Source organism: Sminthopsis crassicaudata, chromosome 3 (genome assembly GCF_048593235.1).
Source record: "Sminthopsis crassicaudata isolate SCR6 chromosome 3, ASM4859323v1, whole genome shotgun sequence".
Classification (NCBI taxonomy): Eukaryota; Metazoa; Chordata; class Mammalia; order Dasyuromorphia; family Dasyuridae; genus Sminthopsis; species Sminthopsis crassicaudata.
Genome location: NC_133619.1, coordinates 374,287,017 through 374,304,432, shown reverse-complemented (window position 1 = coordinate 374,304,432; position 17,416 = coordinate 374,287,017). Strand labels below are relative to the sequence as shown.

The 17,416-nt window shown below is 33.1% G+C and overlaps 1 protein-coding gene across 3 annotated transcripts in view; it reads right to left on the bottom strand.

Moving 5' to 3' along the window:
* MGAT5 (alpha-1,6-mannosylglycoprotein 6-beta-N-acetylglucosaminyltransferase) overlaps positions 1 to 17,416 on the bottom strand; it is a 367,256-nt gene that overhangs the window by 123,494 nt on the left and 226,346 nt on the right. For all 3 annotated transcript variants that reach the window (XM_074301876.1, XM_074301877.1, XM_074301878.1), the window contains 2 exons: positions 3,102 to 3,173; positions 238 to 399 (listed from right to left, as the gene is read on the bottom strand). In XM_074301876.1, coding sequence (XP_074157977.1) covers positions 238 to 399; positions 3,102 to 3,173 — 234 coding nt within the window. The remainder of the gene's footprint in view (positions 1 to 237; positions 400 to 3,101; positions 3,174 to 17,416) is intronic.

Sequence of the window (17,416 nt, the reverse complement as noted above, 5' to 3'; positions counted from 1 at the left end):
ATTAGAAAGAACTGGAGACACTCTAAATTTTCAAAAAAAGCTATTTATTCCTGATGTTACAGAGGACCATAATTTGGGGAAACGAACACAAAAAAGAACTGTACAAAAGATACAGCAAATTCACCCTGAGAGAATATCATTCTAAACACCATATATTTCTCTCTTGGTCCTCTTTCAAAGCAGAATCAAATTTAAAAGAAAAATTGGGGACTGTAACAAAATTAATAAGAAACTCACTTTTTTCCGTTTTCTCTTTTCAAGGTTTTGCTTTTCTGCCAGTGATTTAATTGCTTCAATCCATGCATCAGCCATTCGTCGGATCCTTAATATCATCCATCGGAATTCTTCATGCCGTTTCATCATTCCATAGAGTAAGTGAAAATCCGTACGAATTTCAGCCTATGATTAGATGTTTAACAGAGAAAAGGAATATGGGGTGAAGACAGAAGAATGAACCCAAACATTCGGAAGCATGATAGTTTTTATGTGGTAACATTTCATCCTGAACTTGAAAGGCTGAATTAATGTTGGACTTTAAAACTAAGTCTTCTCTTTTATGCAACTTAACTTTAAAGAGCCAGAACTAGCAATTGAAGTTAAGGAAACTAACCTTCTAGGACATACTATAAGAAAATTTGATATCAAGCAATTTTTATTAAATGAATTCTGTTCAACCACATTTTAACGTGTGTGAGTGCACATCAGATCTCTGAAACTAGTATATGGAAAGCAAACAATTAGTGAATCTATAAAGTACCTTCTATGAGTTAGTTGATTCCCCTCAGGATTAGAAGAAATTTTCACAATTTTTCTGCTTTCTGTTTCCAAGAAATTTATATGCTGTTTTACCATATGAAAGGGAAAGGTTATGAGAAGGAGCAGACGGATGTACTTCTGTCCCTGACCAACCAGGACAACTTGACTAGGAATAAGTACTAAGTACAAGACATTTAGTATTGCTATGGTAATTTTTTTTCAGGGGGAGGAGGTAAAGAGGAAAATAAGATAGAAAACTTCAGTGAGGAATCTACCACTGAACATCTCAGCTATTCTAATATAGCTTACAGTTTTAGAGAATGACCTTATTTCCAATACTTTGTATTTGCTTATGATATTCCCTCCCCACTACCTTTCTGCTTCAGAGGAGCCAAAGGATGTTTCATGTTTTAGTCTTTATAGTCCTGGCACCTTCACACATAGCAATTTTTGAAAGATTAAGTGACTTGCTTAGGAGAGCACAGCATATGTCTGAGCTCAAAATTGAACTCAGAACTTTTTTCTTTTTCTTTTTTACCCCTGAGACTATCTCGTGAACATACTTAATGGAGTACTAGGACTAACATGGGGTTCCATATTTTATGATGAATGTAGTAAACTTTGAAAGTGCTCTGAAGAAAACAAACTAAGCCATAAAAAGACAGGAAATCAGAACCTCAGCCAAAAGAAGTTAATAGTTTAAGGGATTCTTAACCTGGGGCGTGCGAATTTACTCTTAAAAATATTTTAACCATATTATTCAATACAGCTGCTTTCCTTGGCAATTCTATGTATTTTTAATGCATTTAAAAACATTATTCAGAGTAGGGGTCCATAGGAATCACCAGACATCCAAAAGTTAATGTTTAATTTAACAAAAAGATAAAAAATTCTTGATTTTATTGGGACAATAAGAATGAAGTTTGGAAAACCCCAACTAATCCCCAAATACCTTCTTTTCTTTTATAACAATTCCTTGTCACTATTGTTTCCAAAGTTGATGAAACTAATTTGAGTTATTTCAAGCAATTATTTTTCTAGGCCATTTTAAAGAGTCATTCAGAAGGCATCATAAGTAAAGAATGGAGACATATTATTTCTAGGTCTAAGCTTTGAAAAAAAATTTGTTTTGACTAGATGAAAAATGTCATCCTTTTGCTCATTTCTTTCTTACCTACCATTAATCACTGAATGGATGTTGCCTCAGTCAAACTGATACTGTTAAAGATCTTAGCTTAAAAAAAAACAAAGTTTCTCACTACATCCAGGACTATCTCAAGTTGTCCTGAACTATATCTGACTACTAGATCCAGACAGCTCCAGAGGAGAAAGTAAGGCTGGTGACTGCATAGCCCTCCCTCACTTAAAGTCATTTCACTTACTTGCATGTCATGGCATCATCTCCCTAATGTCATGGTCCTCTTTGAGAACATAGGACAAACAACAAGACCTATTAATTAAAACTATTTCACTGAGATATCCTGTTCTCTCAATTAATCCAGCCATTGTACCACCTTACTTTCCTGAATCCTTGGTTGCCTTAAGTTTATGCTTTGAGGTTGGATGACATAATCAGTCATTTATAGGAAGAATTTCTAAATACCTCAAGTTACATACTCTCTCCTTCCTCAAATTGTCTTATCATTGCTTATATGTATACATGATATTTCCTTCCCCCCAATTCTCATTCCCATATCACAGTAGGCAGAAAATATTTGTTTTAGTCTTTGCATCTCTAGTAAATTCATTGCACAGTACATCACACATAGCAAGCACTTAATAAATGATATATGAATGAAGTTGTTCAAAAAGATCTGTGGTTTTATAATTGTGTTTTCAATAGGATTCTAAACTCTGACAGAGTTCAAGTCATATTTTCTACTAATTTCACATCCCATATTGTACATATTACCTATAACAATACAGGCCAAATATTTAATAAATACAACAATATTTAGACAACAAATATTTAATAAATACTACTTAATTTGTCCAGGCCACTCATCATCCCTGAACATATCCCTAACTTTCATAGGACTAGTAAAGAACATTGTTCCTTTGAGAGTGTTTTAGGTTATAGTAGGAAGAATCTAGAACAGAAGTGCCAAGTATGCAGTCCTGAGAACTCCTGAGTGGGCCAGAACCAGATTCAATCGTAATTAAAAACTATTTAACAAAATTAATAAAAATACAATAGAACATTGGTCATGTTAATTTGCACTATATGTGGCTTAAGGGCTCCCGTTTCTATTTTAGTTCAACACCAATGTTCTGAGTTAATTACAGTGAAAATGAATCTATCCTAAAGACATAAGACTTATAAATAGGTTTTCAAACTTTCTCACCATTGAATTTTGATCTGGTTCTTCATAGGGATTTTTTGCTCTCCAAGGTAAATGAGGACACCAATTTTCAACCTGAAACATAAAAAATGCAAAGCCATAGGTGATTTGGTTCGTATATTAATGCCTCTTTCCTCCACCTCCTCCTGATTCCTTCTTTGAAAGAATATTATAAAATATTAAATAAATAATTTAGTCTGAAATCTTGTCTAATCAGAATAAAAACCTCATCAGTCTTTCCTACAAAATATCATTGCTTAATTCTTTATCAAAGGCTTACTTGGTTTCTGAAGTAAGAGGCCTAAGCAGTTGAGGAAAGAATCTTTCCTGTGACTGATTAGAGAAATGATCAGATAAAGGGCAAAAATATTTTTTGATGGAGATACCACAGGTATCACCAAACACTCTTTCCTGAATTTTCTCTTTATCTTCTCTACTCCCCTCTCTTGGTGATCTCATCAGATCTCCTAGGTTCACATCTCTTTATACATGACTCCCAAATCTTTATATCTAAAGCTTATCATTTTCTTGTTTGGTATTAAGGAAATGGGCCTCTGTTTCTAGGAGAAGTCTGGGATCATTAAAGGTTTTTTTGCATTTTCCTGGACATTTCATTGTATGGCTACTAGTTATAAAACATACTAATTTTTAAAATACTGAAAGTGAGGGGGCAGCTAGGTGGCGCAGTGGATAGAGCACCAGCCCTAGAGTCAGGAGTTCAAATAGTTCAAATCTGGTCTCAGACACTTAACACTTCCTAGCTGTGTGACCCCGGGGAAGTCACAACCCCAATTGCCTCAGGGAAAAAAAATAAAATAAAAATTCTATTAAAAAAATACTGAAAGTGAGGATTACACAAAGAGAAGTAGAGAGTTTCGTTTTAGGTGTGAGAAGACCATTAACATAATGGAATAAAAACTTTTAAGAACATTAAGAAGCAAAAGATATAATCCAGGAAATGTAAGAGAATGTAGGCTAGTAATATGTCCAAGGATGTCAGATAGCTATCTAGAATATTCCATTGGTATTCCTGAGATATTAAAAGAAGGCAAGGAAGCCTTGCATCATGTTGAATGTCATGAATTTGAGCGTCACGGACAAGAGTTATACAAGATGAGCAGACATGCACAAGTTTCAAAGGAGTCACTAGAAGGAATACTGATTGATAAGATAACAGATCCATTCAAGTCATCTCTGTAGTAAGCTACAATTCATCTTTTGATTATCTTTGTCTAATAAGTCACAGGCATCTCAAAACCAGGATGCCTAGTATTGAAATTATTATCTCCCTTTCTCAAACCTGCCTATATTCTAAAATTCTCTGTATTTCCCCAATACTATTTCCCCAAAATATGCATAAAGATAGTTTCTGTAAGATTTTATGTTCCAAATTTTTCTCCCTCCCTTCCCCTCCAACCCCCTCTCCAAGACAGTAAGCAATCCGATATCTTCTCTATTTATTTTGAAAGCATCACCACTCTTCCAGTAACCGAGGATCATACTCCTAGAGTTCTCTCTCCCAAATACCACATATCTTATTAACTACCAAGTCTTGATGATTTGACTTCCTTAAAATGCCTTGCACATATATATATATCTTTCTTCACATTTCCTCAGGCTTTATTTTAATTCAAATTTTCATCATTTCTTGTCCAGACTATTGAAATGACCTCTGAACTGGCCTCCCAGTTTGAGTTTCTCTCCATTTCCAATCTATTTATCACATAGCTACCAAAATAATCTTAAAGCATAGGTCTCACAATGTCATTTTCCTATTAATATTTTTTTCAAAATGAAACTTCCTATTGTCCTTAATATATAAGATATAAATTTCTCAGCCCTTCACATTATGAATCCAGTCTCCCTTCCTAGACATTTCGTATTATTCCCCTTCATATTCTCTGTATTGCACACTAACTGGCTTACTTACTAATCTCATGGCTATACAGCCCCAACATTCAACTCTCAATCTTTGTCCAGACTGTCCCTCATATCTAGAATGAATTCCCTCCCCTTACTTCTGCATCCTAAAATCTTTGAATTTTTTCAAAGCTAAAATCAAGTGCTATCTTCTACTAGAAAAATTTTTTTAAGTATTCCAAAGTATTATTACTCTTTTCTTCCTGAAAATAGTTTATATTTACTTCCCTGATAAAAAGTAAGCTTTATTTTGCTTTCTGTATTCTGAACATCTAGCACAGGGCCTTATACAGAATAGGTATTTAATGCAAATGCTTTTTTAATGAATGAAAAGCCAAAGTGATAGCAGTTAACTCTAATTATAATGTAGCTTAGGATCTTCTTAGTAAATTATGACTTTGATTTAGAAGCCAGAAATAGGGTTCTTCATCCATGATAATTTTTTTTATCTATTTAGTATAAATAAATAAGGATTTCCATCAGTAATACTCAGCTGTAAATGATCTGGATACAATAATTATAATACCAATGTGGGAAAAGAATGTCTTACTGGAGAAGTGAAATATATCTTTGTCCTTTTCTGGATTACAGGGAGACACAAGATGTATTTTTATTTTACTTTACTGGATCAAATTTAGGTTCAGTCATACACACAAATAACTTCTGAATGTCAAAAAGACTCTCTAGAGTTAAAAAGGAAATGTTGGAACAGTTCTTCATACATTAAAAAAAAAAAAAACAAAACCTTGTGTTGGCTATCCAAGCTTTGATTTCAGCTCTTATAATAACATTACCATGAATGGTCAGATCTTAAATACTACAAATGAGAAAAGTGAGGAAGAAAAAGAAAAATAAGTAATATACATAGAGGTCTTGTTGGACCCAGGAACACTGCCTACATCTGTGCTTCATATATTTTGGCTGGACTAAAGAGATTAGATCAAAGTGATAAAAGAGAGCTCCCCCAACAAAATATTGCTAAAAAACATGTTTACAAAATGAAAGCTTCAAATGGACTCCAGGCTTCCACCACAACAAATCATTGAAAAGTGTAGGAGAAGAAAGGCAGAGAATCTAAATAAACTTGACACTAAGAAAATAAAACAAAAAAGCCTACTTAATTTAGGGCCAGACAAATGAAACTATCTATAAAGGAAGAAGGAACTAAAAAAATAAAAAGCAATGTTAATAAGACCATGTTTTGATAACCAAAGACAGCCTCTCCCTTCTATTCTTCCTTCAAATCCAGATCCTTAGATTCACTTTGTTGAAAATGTATGAACCCTTTGTTCCAAAAGGTGGCATGGGATTAGAAGACAGAAAACTAGTTCCTTTGTTTAGATGATCATGCTTATCAATTTTTCTTAACCTTAAAAACTGAACAAAGCTCTATTTAAATATGGAAGATTAAATAGGTCAGTGCAACTTCTAGCTAGCTAGCTAGGAATTTCAATATAGCACATAGTAGATTTGATTATGGGAATCTGAATGAACAGAAGTTAGTTTTGGTAGGGAAAAGGAATCCCTAGATAACAAACGAATTAATTATATAAAAAACCAATTCTTCCATAAGGAAAACATTTCATCTTTTTCAAGTTTAAAAGGATTACTCAAGCTGGAAGAAAGCCAATATTGGCAATAACTCCAAATGCTGAAACAAACAACTCTTAAACGAGCAACATTTTCCAAAATAATGGCTTCAATTAATGGAATTTGGGGAAAATATTGTCAAAGTCTAGTAATTCAATGTCCTTAATCGTAACTTTCTCCTTAAAAACCAGCTTAACATTCATGTCACCAATACTAGGCCATAAAGAACGTGCCATTTTAAAAAGTCAGATCATTCCTAAAATGACCTCTAATTTGAGAGCAAAATTCATTCAAGATGAAACAATCTTTTTAGTGCATTAGCTTCAGGCTATAAAATGAAGTAGCTAGAACAGTGGAACATTAATATATATTTTATGTAGATGAACCATAAATCAATTTTTCTCAGAGAGAACACACAAAATAAAACTATTTTATGTTTGACAACCCTATTTGAAAAGATAATAAAATTACATTTCTATGGTAGCTATAGTAGATATAGAATAATAATAATAATAATATTCAATATCACACAAAGTCTCCCATAAAAATCAAAGCTAGGTCACATTTGTATAAACTGTAAAAAAGGATATATTCAATTAAATTATAAAGAAAAAACAATAAATATATGTCATATTGGAATATAGAGTGGGAAGATGAGAGGAATAAAATCATGTGAAAAACAGTGAATGTATGTATACAATGATGCAAAATATGCCAGATTTGCCTATTGTTATTTCTCAAAAGTGAACATTTTCTAGGCTCTATTCTTTTGAAAGAGTTAATTATTCAGCTCTTTTCTAGTCCGTACTTTTTCTAAAAATTACTATCATCCTTTGTTCAGACAAATAACTGATAATTTACACCTGAGGTTTCTGTTTGGTCTTCAGTTATATTTTTCAGTTAAGAAGTGCATTCCAAATTAAATTAAGTCATGTTCAATCTTTTACTTGAAACCTTGTCTGGGTAAAAGATACAAAGAGTTTACTTGTATCCAACAAGACTACAAGGGATCAACTTTTAAATGGAATAGGGTTGGGGTAGGTAGGGGACCTGTTTCATTGGAAAATTTTTTTTTTAAATTGTGTTCTGGTTTGCAATGTTTCAAAAATCAAACTCAAAAGATGACAGTATTGAGTATGTATACACACAAGGGTGTATACCTTAAAAATAGCATATTAGCATTATTTATGTTATACTGATTTTTTTTTATTTGCTATGTTAAATATTTCCCAATTACAGTGTTATCTGATTTAACCCATACCCAAGTGTTGCCAGCTTTTTTGACCAAGGATTTGACTTTTCTGTACTACATCATGAGACTGTAAAAAGAAATGGTCATAAAAGTTTCAAATGTCCTTTGAATAAGTTTCCCTGGAGAGGAAACATAAATTTATCTCTCAAAAGAGGAAAACAGTGACATAGTTCTCAGCAGTGAAATGAATAAATTAATTGTGCTTGTCTGTATGGATAAATATAAAAATTTCCTATATTCAAAATGAATTTCTCCCTTTCAACTACCTGTATTACTAACAGAAGAGAAAAAGAACCTATATGAATTGTGCTTTTTCTAAAATCTATGATTGGAGGCATTCTAACAGTCATTATTGGCCATTTTCAAAGAAGCCATATTTTGATGGTTTGATATATACAACTACAAATTTTCATGGATGGTTCACAGATTTTTAATGTGAATTTTTTCCTACAGCAGAGTCTCAAGGCAAATATTGTTAAAAGATGGTAATTACTAAAAAAAAAAAAAAAAAAGATAAAGTAATATTTCTGAAAATACTTAACTTTACCATTTAACATTCTAATTCTCTCATGATCTCTGTAAGTAGACAATATATAATATACATATATATATATATATGTATATTATATATATAAAATTATAAAAATTAAATGGAAAAAATGTTTGGTCAACATGAACTCAGAATTTCCTTGCAACACGCATTTTTACATTTGACTATTTAAGTTTGCACTGCTATGGTATTAAGAATGGAAGGGTCCTTATCCCTGCTTCCAAGTTTCTTTCATGTCCCAGTTTAAGTCCCACATTCTTCAAGACTTTCACAATTCTTTATATCTTAGTGCTTTCCCTCTGAGACTAATCTCAATTTATCCAGTTCATACCTGTTCTGTAGCTAATTGTTTGCTTGTTGTCTCACTCATTAGCTTTTGATCTCCTAGAGAGGAACTGGTTTTTTGTTATTATTTTCTCACTGCTTTTCTTTTTAACCCCAATATTCTACAAGGTGCCAGGAACTTAATAGATGCTTAATAAATTTTAATTGACTAATTTATGGCCAAGAGAAGTTATAAAGGCTAACAAAATTATAGTTGCCTCTGTGAAGCCATATTTTTTTCTATTTCAAATATTGTTTCTTTTTAAAGAAAAAGATATTTTACACTTTGAGTTTATATATATATAATATAAAAAAATGTATAAAATGTATAAAAAAAATGTGTGTATGTATGTGTGATTATAATGAAGAAAAAATAAAATGGGTCATAATTGAAAAAGAAACCTGAGCTGAAAACTTTCTGAAACTCTGGAGGGAAATAATCTTATGGGTTTATTGTTTATAAGTTATACTTTTAGGACACAAGAGATGAAATTTTAAACATAGAAAAAAATAGATCAGAAACTATACCATTTATGTATTAGAGCATTTGCCAAAGTTTTGATATAGGCTAATTTTACCTTTCCTCTTTTTGATTTTGGTGAAGTAGAGTCAAGAATATGTCTGACTAGGGTAAGGGAGTAATAACTAAACGTCTATAAACTGGAAATATTATAAAGAAAAGTAACCAAATGATTACAGGAACAGAAGATCAAGAAATAATTGACAAGCTAAGGATATCCACCTCTTTTCTTTATTAGTAGTACAATATCCTGAGTATATGTGTACACGTGTGTATGTGAGCATAAGAATCTAAAATTTAAAATAATAAGAACTACAAATATAGAGAAGTAGAATACTCAGAGAGTGAAGAGAATATTATTAAAAGTCTATACACCTACATTTCTGCTGAGGAGCTCAATATATCTTACTAAAAGAGGAATTCAAATTTTAAACTGTTAAAAATCTTAAAAGAATATGTCATTCTTCTTAGGCGATGAAGTCTCATAGTGAAGTGTTGCCCCTATTACACCAAAAACCAGAGAGTTGTATTCTTCATTCAGATTTTTTCCCCTGCATCATAAACAGTCAATTCTTCATCACTGCCCACTTTGACAAATTACTCTGTGCAACACCATTTCCAAGTTATCTTTAGAAGCTAACACAGCCCATAAATCCAAATCATTGTACTGGTTATTAGGATTTCATTTCATGCTCGCATTCACAAACATTTAAGCTTCCAACCTTTGCTGTTGGGCATTAATCTTGGCATTAATCATGGGATTAAGTACGCTGAATTTAAACTCAAGGTTAATAGCATGTTCAGCCAATATTAGTTTTACATACTGCCAAGGGAGAACTCAAAGAGGCAAAGACCTTTATGCCTGTTGTTCACTAGATATGAGAAACAGATTGATGAATAAGGTATAAAATTCTTCTTTGTTCCTTTATAAAGCAATGGCATTTCCCCACCCTTAATACACACACTCACACACTCACTCACACTCACTCACATTCATTCTCTCTCTCTCTCTCTCTCTCTCTCTCTCTCTCTCAAATTGTTATATGAATCAACAGCTTTTACCTATTATAATTCTAGCAATCAATCACTCTGTAGATTCATTCTTTCCAAACTACTGTAATTCCTAGACAACTAGGTGCTACAGAGGGACATAAAAGGTTAAGGAGTTTTAGAAATATATGTTGTCTGCTTCAAGGCTGGTTGCTAGAAGAGTCACGTAAAGTTGGGAGCTTGGGAAGAAGGGAGGAGTAAGTTGCTAGGAAATACACTGATAATATCTACATACATAGCAAGAGAAGTGAATTAAGAAATTCATTTTGAAATCACTGAAATATCACAGCAATGAAAGTAGATTCTAAGAGCTCTTCAGAGAGCTAAGTTAATATACCTGAAACAATGACATTCATAATAATTATTTTATGAATCCCCATTTCCATAATGGGGGGTAAATTACATGATTCACAAAGACAGAGAAAATTATTTTCCTGGTGTTCCAAAAATGTAAAACTGCCTAATGAATCAGTCACTGATTTCTTCTACTTGGAGTAGCTGCATACCCAGTATTGTAGAGAAGATTGTTTTCAAGACTCATTTTTTGGGAGCTAAAGGGGTCAGGTGCCAACTCAATGGAACATTTGAACTACCAGTAAAATTAAAGCAACTAAAGTTCATTTTATAGGGATGAAGTCAGGTATTGTAACAAATTTCAAACATTTATCGACCTGAATAAAAATGTTTTATTTGAAGACTAGACAATTAAAGAGTACAAGGGGGTCATGCTATGGCTAAGAGTTCAAAAACTTACAGATTCTAATAGTTGAAAGGGATCTTGGGTAAACTATACTTTCTCTTTCCAACCAAAAATGGGCTCAATAATCTCAGAGATTCCTTCTACTCTTAAAATGCTATGATTTTATGATTCATTTCAAAGTGAATTTACAAAGAGTGCGAATATACTTATTAAAACCTAAAATTTCATCCTGCTAACCTATAAAATGGGGATAATTTACCCTAGCTTTGCTTCATACAGATATTTTAGGAGTAAATGTTGACTATATTATTTTATTAATTTTATAATTATAATTTTTAAGAGTACATATGCATGAGTAATTTTTTTTTTAATAACATTACCCCTTGTATTCATTTTTCCAAATTTTCCCCTCCCTCCCTCTACTCCTTCCCCTCGATGACAGGCAATCCCATACATATTAAATGTGTTACAGTATAACCTAGATACAATATATGTGTGTAAAACCAAATTTCTTGTTGCACAGTAAGAATTAGATTCCGAAGGTATAAGTAACCTGGGTAGAAAGAATGTTGACTATATTAAAAAAAAAAAAAAAATCAATGAATTAAAAAGTTAGAGGAGGGCTTATCCTACTTCAAGGGGTAAAAAACAGTGATCATAACTAATTCAATGGGAGTTAGCACATCATGGAACAGTCAGAAATCAAATAAGCATAAGCCTGGAATTACTCAAAATCATAACTACAGTTGCTGAGGCTACCAGAGAATTAAAAAAAAAAAAGATTCATTCAGGGAATTCCAATGGGAAAAATAACAGGATGTAATATAACTTAGGGAATGCAAAAGTACACATAAAATTGGTGTTCACACTAGAGACTTTATGCCTTCCTTAAAAACAAATTTTGAAAGTGGAAAGATTTAAAGGAAAATAATTATAAAAATAATAATGGATAATTATAAAGAGTTTTAAAATTTGTAAAACTTTTATACACTATTTGACCTTTAGAATAATCTTGAATAAAATTACTATTATTGTCCTCATTTTACAACTAAGTAACCAAAGTTTAAAGAGGTTAAATGATTAACTCAAAGTCACAAAACTAATAAGAAATGGGGGGAGGAATTTAAACCTTAGTCTCTTCTGACTGCAAATCTAACAGCATGACAATGCCTCTTAGAATAAAGACATAATATAAAAGTTAATGGAGTTTATATAAAGAACCGGAATAATATTTAAAGATGTGTTCATATAGTCAGTCAATAAACAGTTATACTTAATTAAAAAAAAATTTTTTTGTATCGTAAAAATATCCTCTGCATCAATTCTCAGATGAAGAAATTGAAACTATTTCTAGCCATATGAAAAGATGCTCCAAGTCATTATTAATCAGAGAAATGCAAATTAAGACAACTCTGAGATATCATTACACTCCTGTCAGATTGGCTAGAATGACAGGGAAAGATAATGCAGAATGTTGGAGAGGATGTGGTAAAACAGGGACACTGATACATTTTGGTGGAACTGTGAACACATCCAGCCATTCTGGAGAGCAATTTGGAACTATACTCAGAAAGTGGTCAAACTGTGCATACCCTTTGACCCAGCAGTTTTGCTACTGGGCTTATATCCCAAAGAGATTTTAAAGAGGGGAAAGGGATCTGTATGTGCAAGAATGTTTGTGGCAGCCCTCTTTGTAGGCCAGAAACTGGAAACTGAGTGGATGCCCATCAAATAGAGCATAGCTGAATAAATTGTGGTATATGAATGTTATGGAATATTATTGTTCTGTAAGAAATTACCAACAGGATGATTTCAGCCTGGAGAGACTTACATGAACTGATGCTGAGTGAAATGAGCAGGACCAGGAGATCATTATATACTTCAACAACAATACTGTATGATGATCAATTCTGATGGACTTGGCCCTCTTCAACAATGAGATGAACCATATCACTTCCAATAGAGCAGTAATGAACTGAACCAGCTGCACCCAGCGAAAGAACTCTGGGAGATGACTATGAACCACTACATAGAATTCCCAGTCCCTCTGTTTTTGTCCGCCTGCATTTTGGATTTCCTTCACAGGCTAATTGTACACTATTTCAAAGTCTGATTCTTTTTGTACAGCAAAACAACGGTTTGGACATGTATACATATATTGTATTTAACTTATAATTTAACATATTTAACGTGTATTGGTCAACCTGCCTTCTGGGGTGGGGGGAGAGGAAGGGAAAAATTAGAACAGAAGGTTTGGCAATTGTTAATGTTGTAAAATTACCCATGCATATATCTGGTAAATAAAAACTATTATAAAAAAAATCTTCTGTGTATTAGTCTATGCCCCTTCCCCTTTAAAAGTGACAAATAATGATTTCCTTCACAGGACTATTTCAAAGCCCAATTCTTTTTGTACAGCAAAATAACTGTTTGGACATATATACATGTATTGTATTTAATTTATACTAATATATTTAACATGTTTTGGTCAACCTGCCATCTGGGGGAAGGAGTGGAGGAAGGAGGGGAAAAGTTGGAACAAAAGGTTTTGCAATTGTCAATGCTGAAAAATTACCTATGCATATATCTTATAAATAAGAAGCTATAATAAAAAAAATTGACAAATAAGAGGTAGAAGTATATTTACTAAATCCAGAGTTAGAAATGTGACATAAAATCATTTTCATTTTACATATAATACATGAATTTAAAACAATTATGTTTCAACTACTAGGGACATAAAAATCCATTTGTTTTCATTAATTTGTGGTTTTTCTAAATATGAAAATGTTTGTTAGGATTGCTGACTTTTGTAGTTTTCTTGAAGCTTTGCCCGTCTTTCATATCTGTTATATTATTTGGGCAGTGGAGGAATAGTTTACAATTCCATTCCATACAGGAGATTGGAAAGCCTAGGTTTCATATTCTATTCAAATTAAATCCTTGAAAATAAGCAACTTTTAATCTATATAAAAAAAATTTGTTTGGCATAACAAACCTTGTCATCTCATATCTTCATAATATTCCTGATTAAATATATATACTTTTTACTGCTCATTCTAATTGCAATTTTATCATATGTACCTCAAAAATCTGAAACAAAAATAAGAGACTCATTTCTTCATCCAGCTAGCAGCTGGCACCCTTCTTTGCACATAGGAGGCACTAAACTTTTATCATATGAAATTGTTAATAAAAAAAAAAAAGGGAAGAAAGAGCATCAATAGTTAAAATATTGGATAATACAAAATGATTTCTATATGGCTTTGAATTATACTTTCCATGTTTTCTTTAACCCTTCCTTCCTTCCCCTCTATCTTTCCAAATGACTTACCTTTATTTTTTTCTGGAGTGAAAATCAATAGTGGTCTTAATCACAGAATACATAACAATCAATAGCATAGAAAAGGAATAAGAATACTGAAGGATAAGAGAAAACTAACCTAAATTAGAATTTTTCTATAACTGAGAATAGAGTTCATACAAAAATAATAGAGGTGTCATTATATAGTGTTCCCAAAGTCTATGTGTCATTTTAAACAATTATAGCTTAAATGACATAAAATGGCACTAAGATTTTTTCAATAGCCTATATCTAAATAAGCTTATGCCATAATATAAGGAATAATTAGCAAAAAATACAAAGTTATCTTTTGGTTTTAAAAATTACTAGAGTTCTAATTTATGTTCCCCCCTCCTTTTACTATTGTTAATCATCAACACCATTCTGCTGGAATATATTTTTGAAAATCATAAAAAAGCCAGGAAAGTTATTCCTCATGAACTAAATGGATCTTTCTTAGACTATAATATCTAACTTGGGTTAAAGAACTTCAAACAAAATATAGAGAAACTGGAGAGAGTCCTACAGGGCAAAAATGGCTAACAGGATGAAACTGCCTCTAGGGAAGGATTGAAGGATGTTTGGAAACATCAATAGGGAGAAATGGAATAAACAAAGGGGTTGCAGAGTCAAGAGGATTTTTTTTGGGGATGAGAGATCCTTCTACTCCTGCAAAACTTGTCTATTTATTTGTCCCTAAGAATGACATCATCATTTCCCCTGCTCTCAGAAGTCCCCAGTCCTCACACCAATTTTTTTTCATACCATTTGCCTTTCCTGGAATGTCCTAACTGTTCCTCTTTTGCTAGAAACCAGATCAGATAAAAGTAGAAAGCAGATGTTTCAGTTACCACTACTAAGCTTTTCTCTGTTAAGTTATTCCCACAGGCTTTTCTTCAAAACAAAATCCCAGGCCCCCTTTCCACTGGGGAGGCTCTACTTTCCATATTTATCATATAGCACTTACCATGGTAATACAAGGATACCATGATCCCTTGGTAGATAAGGAAACAGGGGTCCTGTAGGGTTAGAAGTTAAAATATAAACTCCAAGAGAACAGAGGTCATTTTTTACTGTTCTCTGTATACCCTGCCCTTTGTACAGTGCCTAAAACACAAGTGTTTGATAAATGCTTATTGACTTCATTAATTTAAATGAATTGCTCTAGGTAACACCTAGAGTTGAAATTTGAACCTAACTCCAAATCCAAATGTTCTTTCTGCTGTTACTCCCTGAGTAATTTAACTCTGCTTCAGATACAATAAACTCGTGCTCAAAATATGTTTTAGACAGAAGACTCATTTTTATACACTACTCATAACTACATTTTGGAAAGAATGAATGAATTAAGCACTCATTAGGCAACAAAATTGAGCTATATCCTAAAATACAAAGAGAAAAAACAAGACAGTTTCAGTACATAAGGAGCTTACACAAGAAGTGAGAGATGACATATATAAGGAGTTCAGCTGCCTGAGACAGGAAGATATCCATAATTCTAAGGGTGATCCACTGGTGCAGTAGTAGAGCCAACATCAGGCCAGGCCATCTTAAGTGACAAAGAGATACACAGGATACCTGGAGAGTTTAATATTGGCAGGCTCCAGCCTACAGCTTTTCCCCTACCCCTACCCACACCAATTTAATAATTCATTAAACTATTCAGCACTGACCATCCTGTAAGGAACTGGAGATACAAAGCCAAAAAATTAAACAGGTCCCAACTATCCTAAAATAAACAGGATTTTGCTGGGGAGTGGGGAACAGTATAACAGATATATGGAAAATGCATAACAGATCAATGAGCACCACATAATCTGAAAAGAGAACACTAACTGAGAGGAAATTCCTTTTCTATGCTCCAACTGGGTGGAGATGAGGCGGGAGGGAATTCTGGGAATGGAAGATGGATCTTCCAAAGACACAGAAGTATAATGCAGAGTTCTGGGAAGTTCAGAGGTAAAAGGATTTGTAGTATATATAAAGGGGTAGAATAAAAAACAGATCTGAGCCATGCTTTAGGAAGACCAATGTGTAAGGTTTGTGGTTAGATTACGGCTCTTTGAGGACAGTGACTGTCTTTTGCCTCTTTTTGTATCCCCAGGACTCAGCATAGGGCCTGGCACAAATGTACTAAATAAAAACCAGTCACTTATTGATTAGAGAAAGGATTGAAGGCAGGGGAACCAATTAGGAGATTATTACAACACTCCTGAAAAGAGGTAATGGGAGGTTTAACAAGAGTAGTGACAATGTGAATGGAGGGGAGAGGTGGATTTAAGAAATGTGGTGATAGATTTAAAAACCTTGGTAACTGAATCAGGGATGGAAGAGAGGGAAGAGTTAAGGATAACTCTAAAGGTACCTGATATAGTAAACTAGTAGTAGCTTCCCTGCACATGAGAAGATTGAGACATGTTCAGAAAGGAAGGAGGAGAATCAGCAGAGAGTAGTGTTACGAAAACCTAGGGAGGAAAGACTATCCAGGACAAAAATGATCAATAATGTGAAGTGTTGCAAATGAGTCAAGGAGGATGAAGCCTAAGAAAAGACCATTAGGTATGGAAATTAAGAGATCAATGGCAATTTTGGAGAGTTTCAATTAAATAATGCAATAAATAGGCAATCAAAATGCAGAAGGTTTAGAAGAGATAATGAAGGGAAGGTGAAGTGTAGTGTGACTTTCTGGTGTACATGACTTTCTCAGAATATAATCAAAAAGGGAAGGTGAGATATAGGCAGGATCAAATGGAAGGTTGTTTTTTTTTTTTTTTTTTAAATCGAAGGGACAAGAACATACTTATAGGTATTGATGAGGTCCTAAGTAAGTAGGTGAAGTTGGCAGGGAAAAAAAAAAAAAAAAGTGAAGTATTGACAAAATTACTACCTCCGGCAAGCAAGGAAGGCCACTGATGGAGATCAGTTCAATCTTATAGCCCTACTCTTTGTAGAGAGCAGCCCCATCCCAGTCAGAAATCCAAATTATATCAAAATCCTGAGGTTAAATGTCCCTTAGAAATCTATCCGTAGCTCATATCCTCTTTCCTGAGCCCCTTTAAATTAGGCACT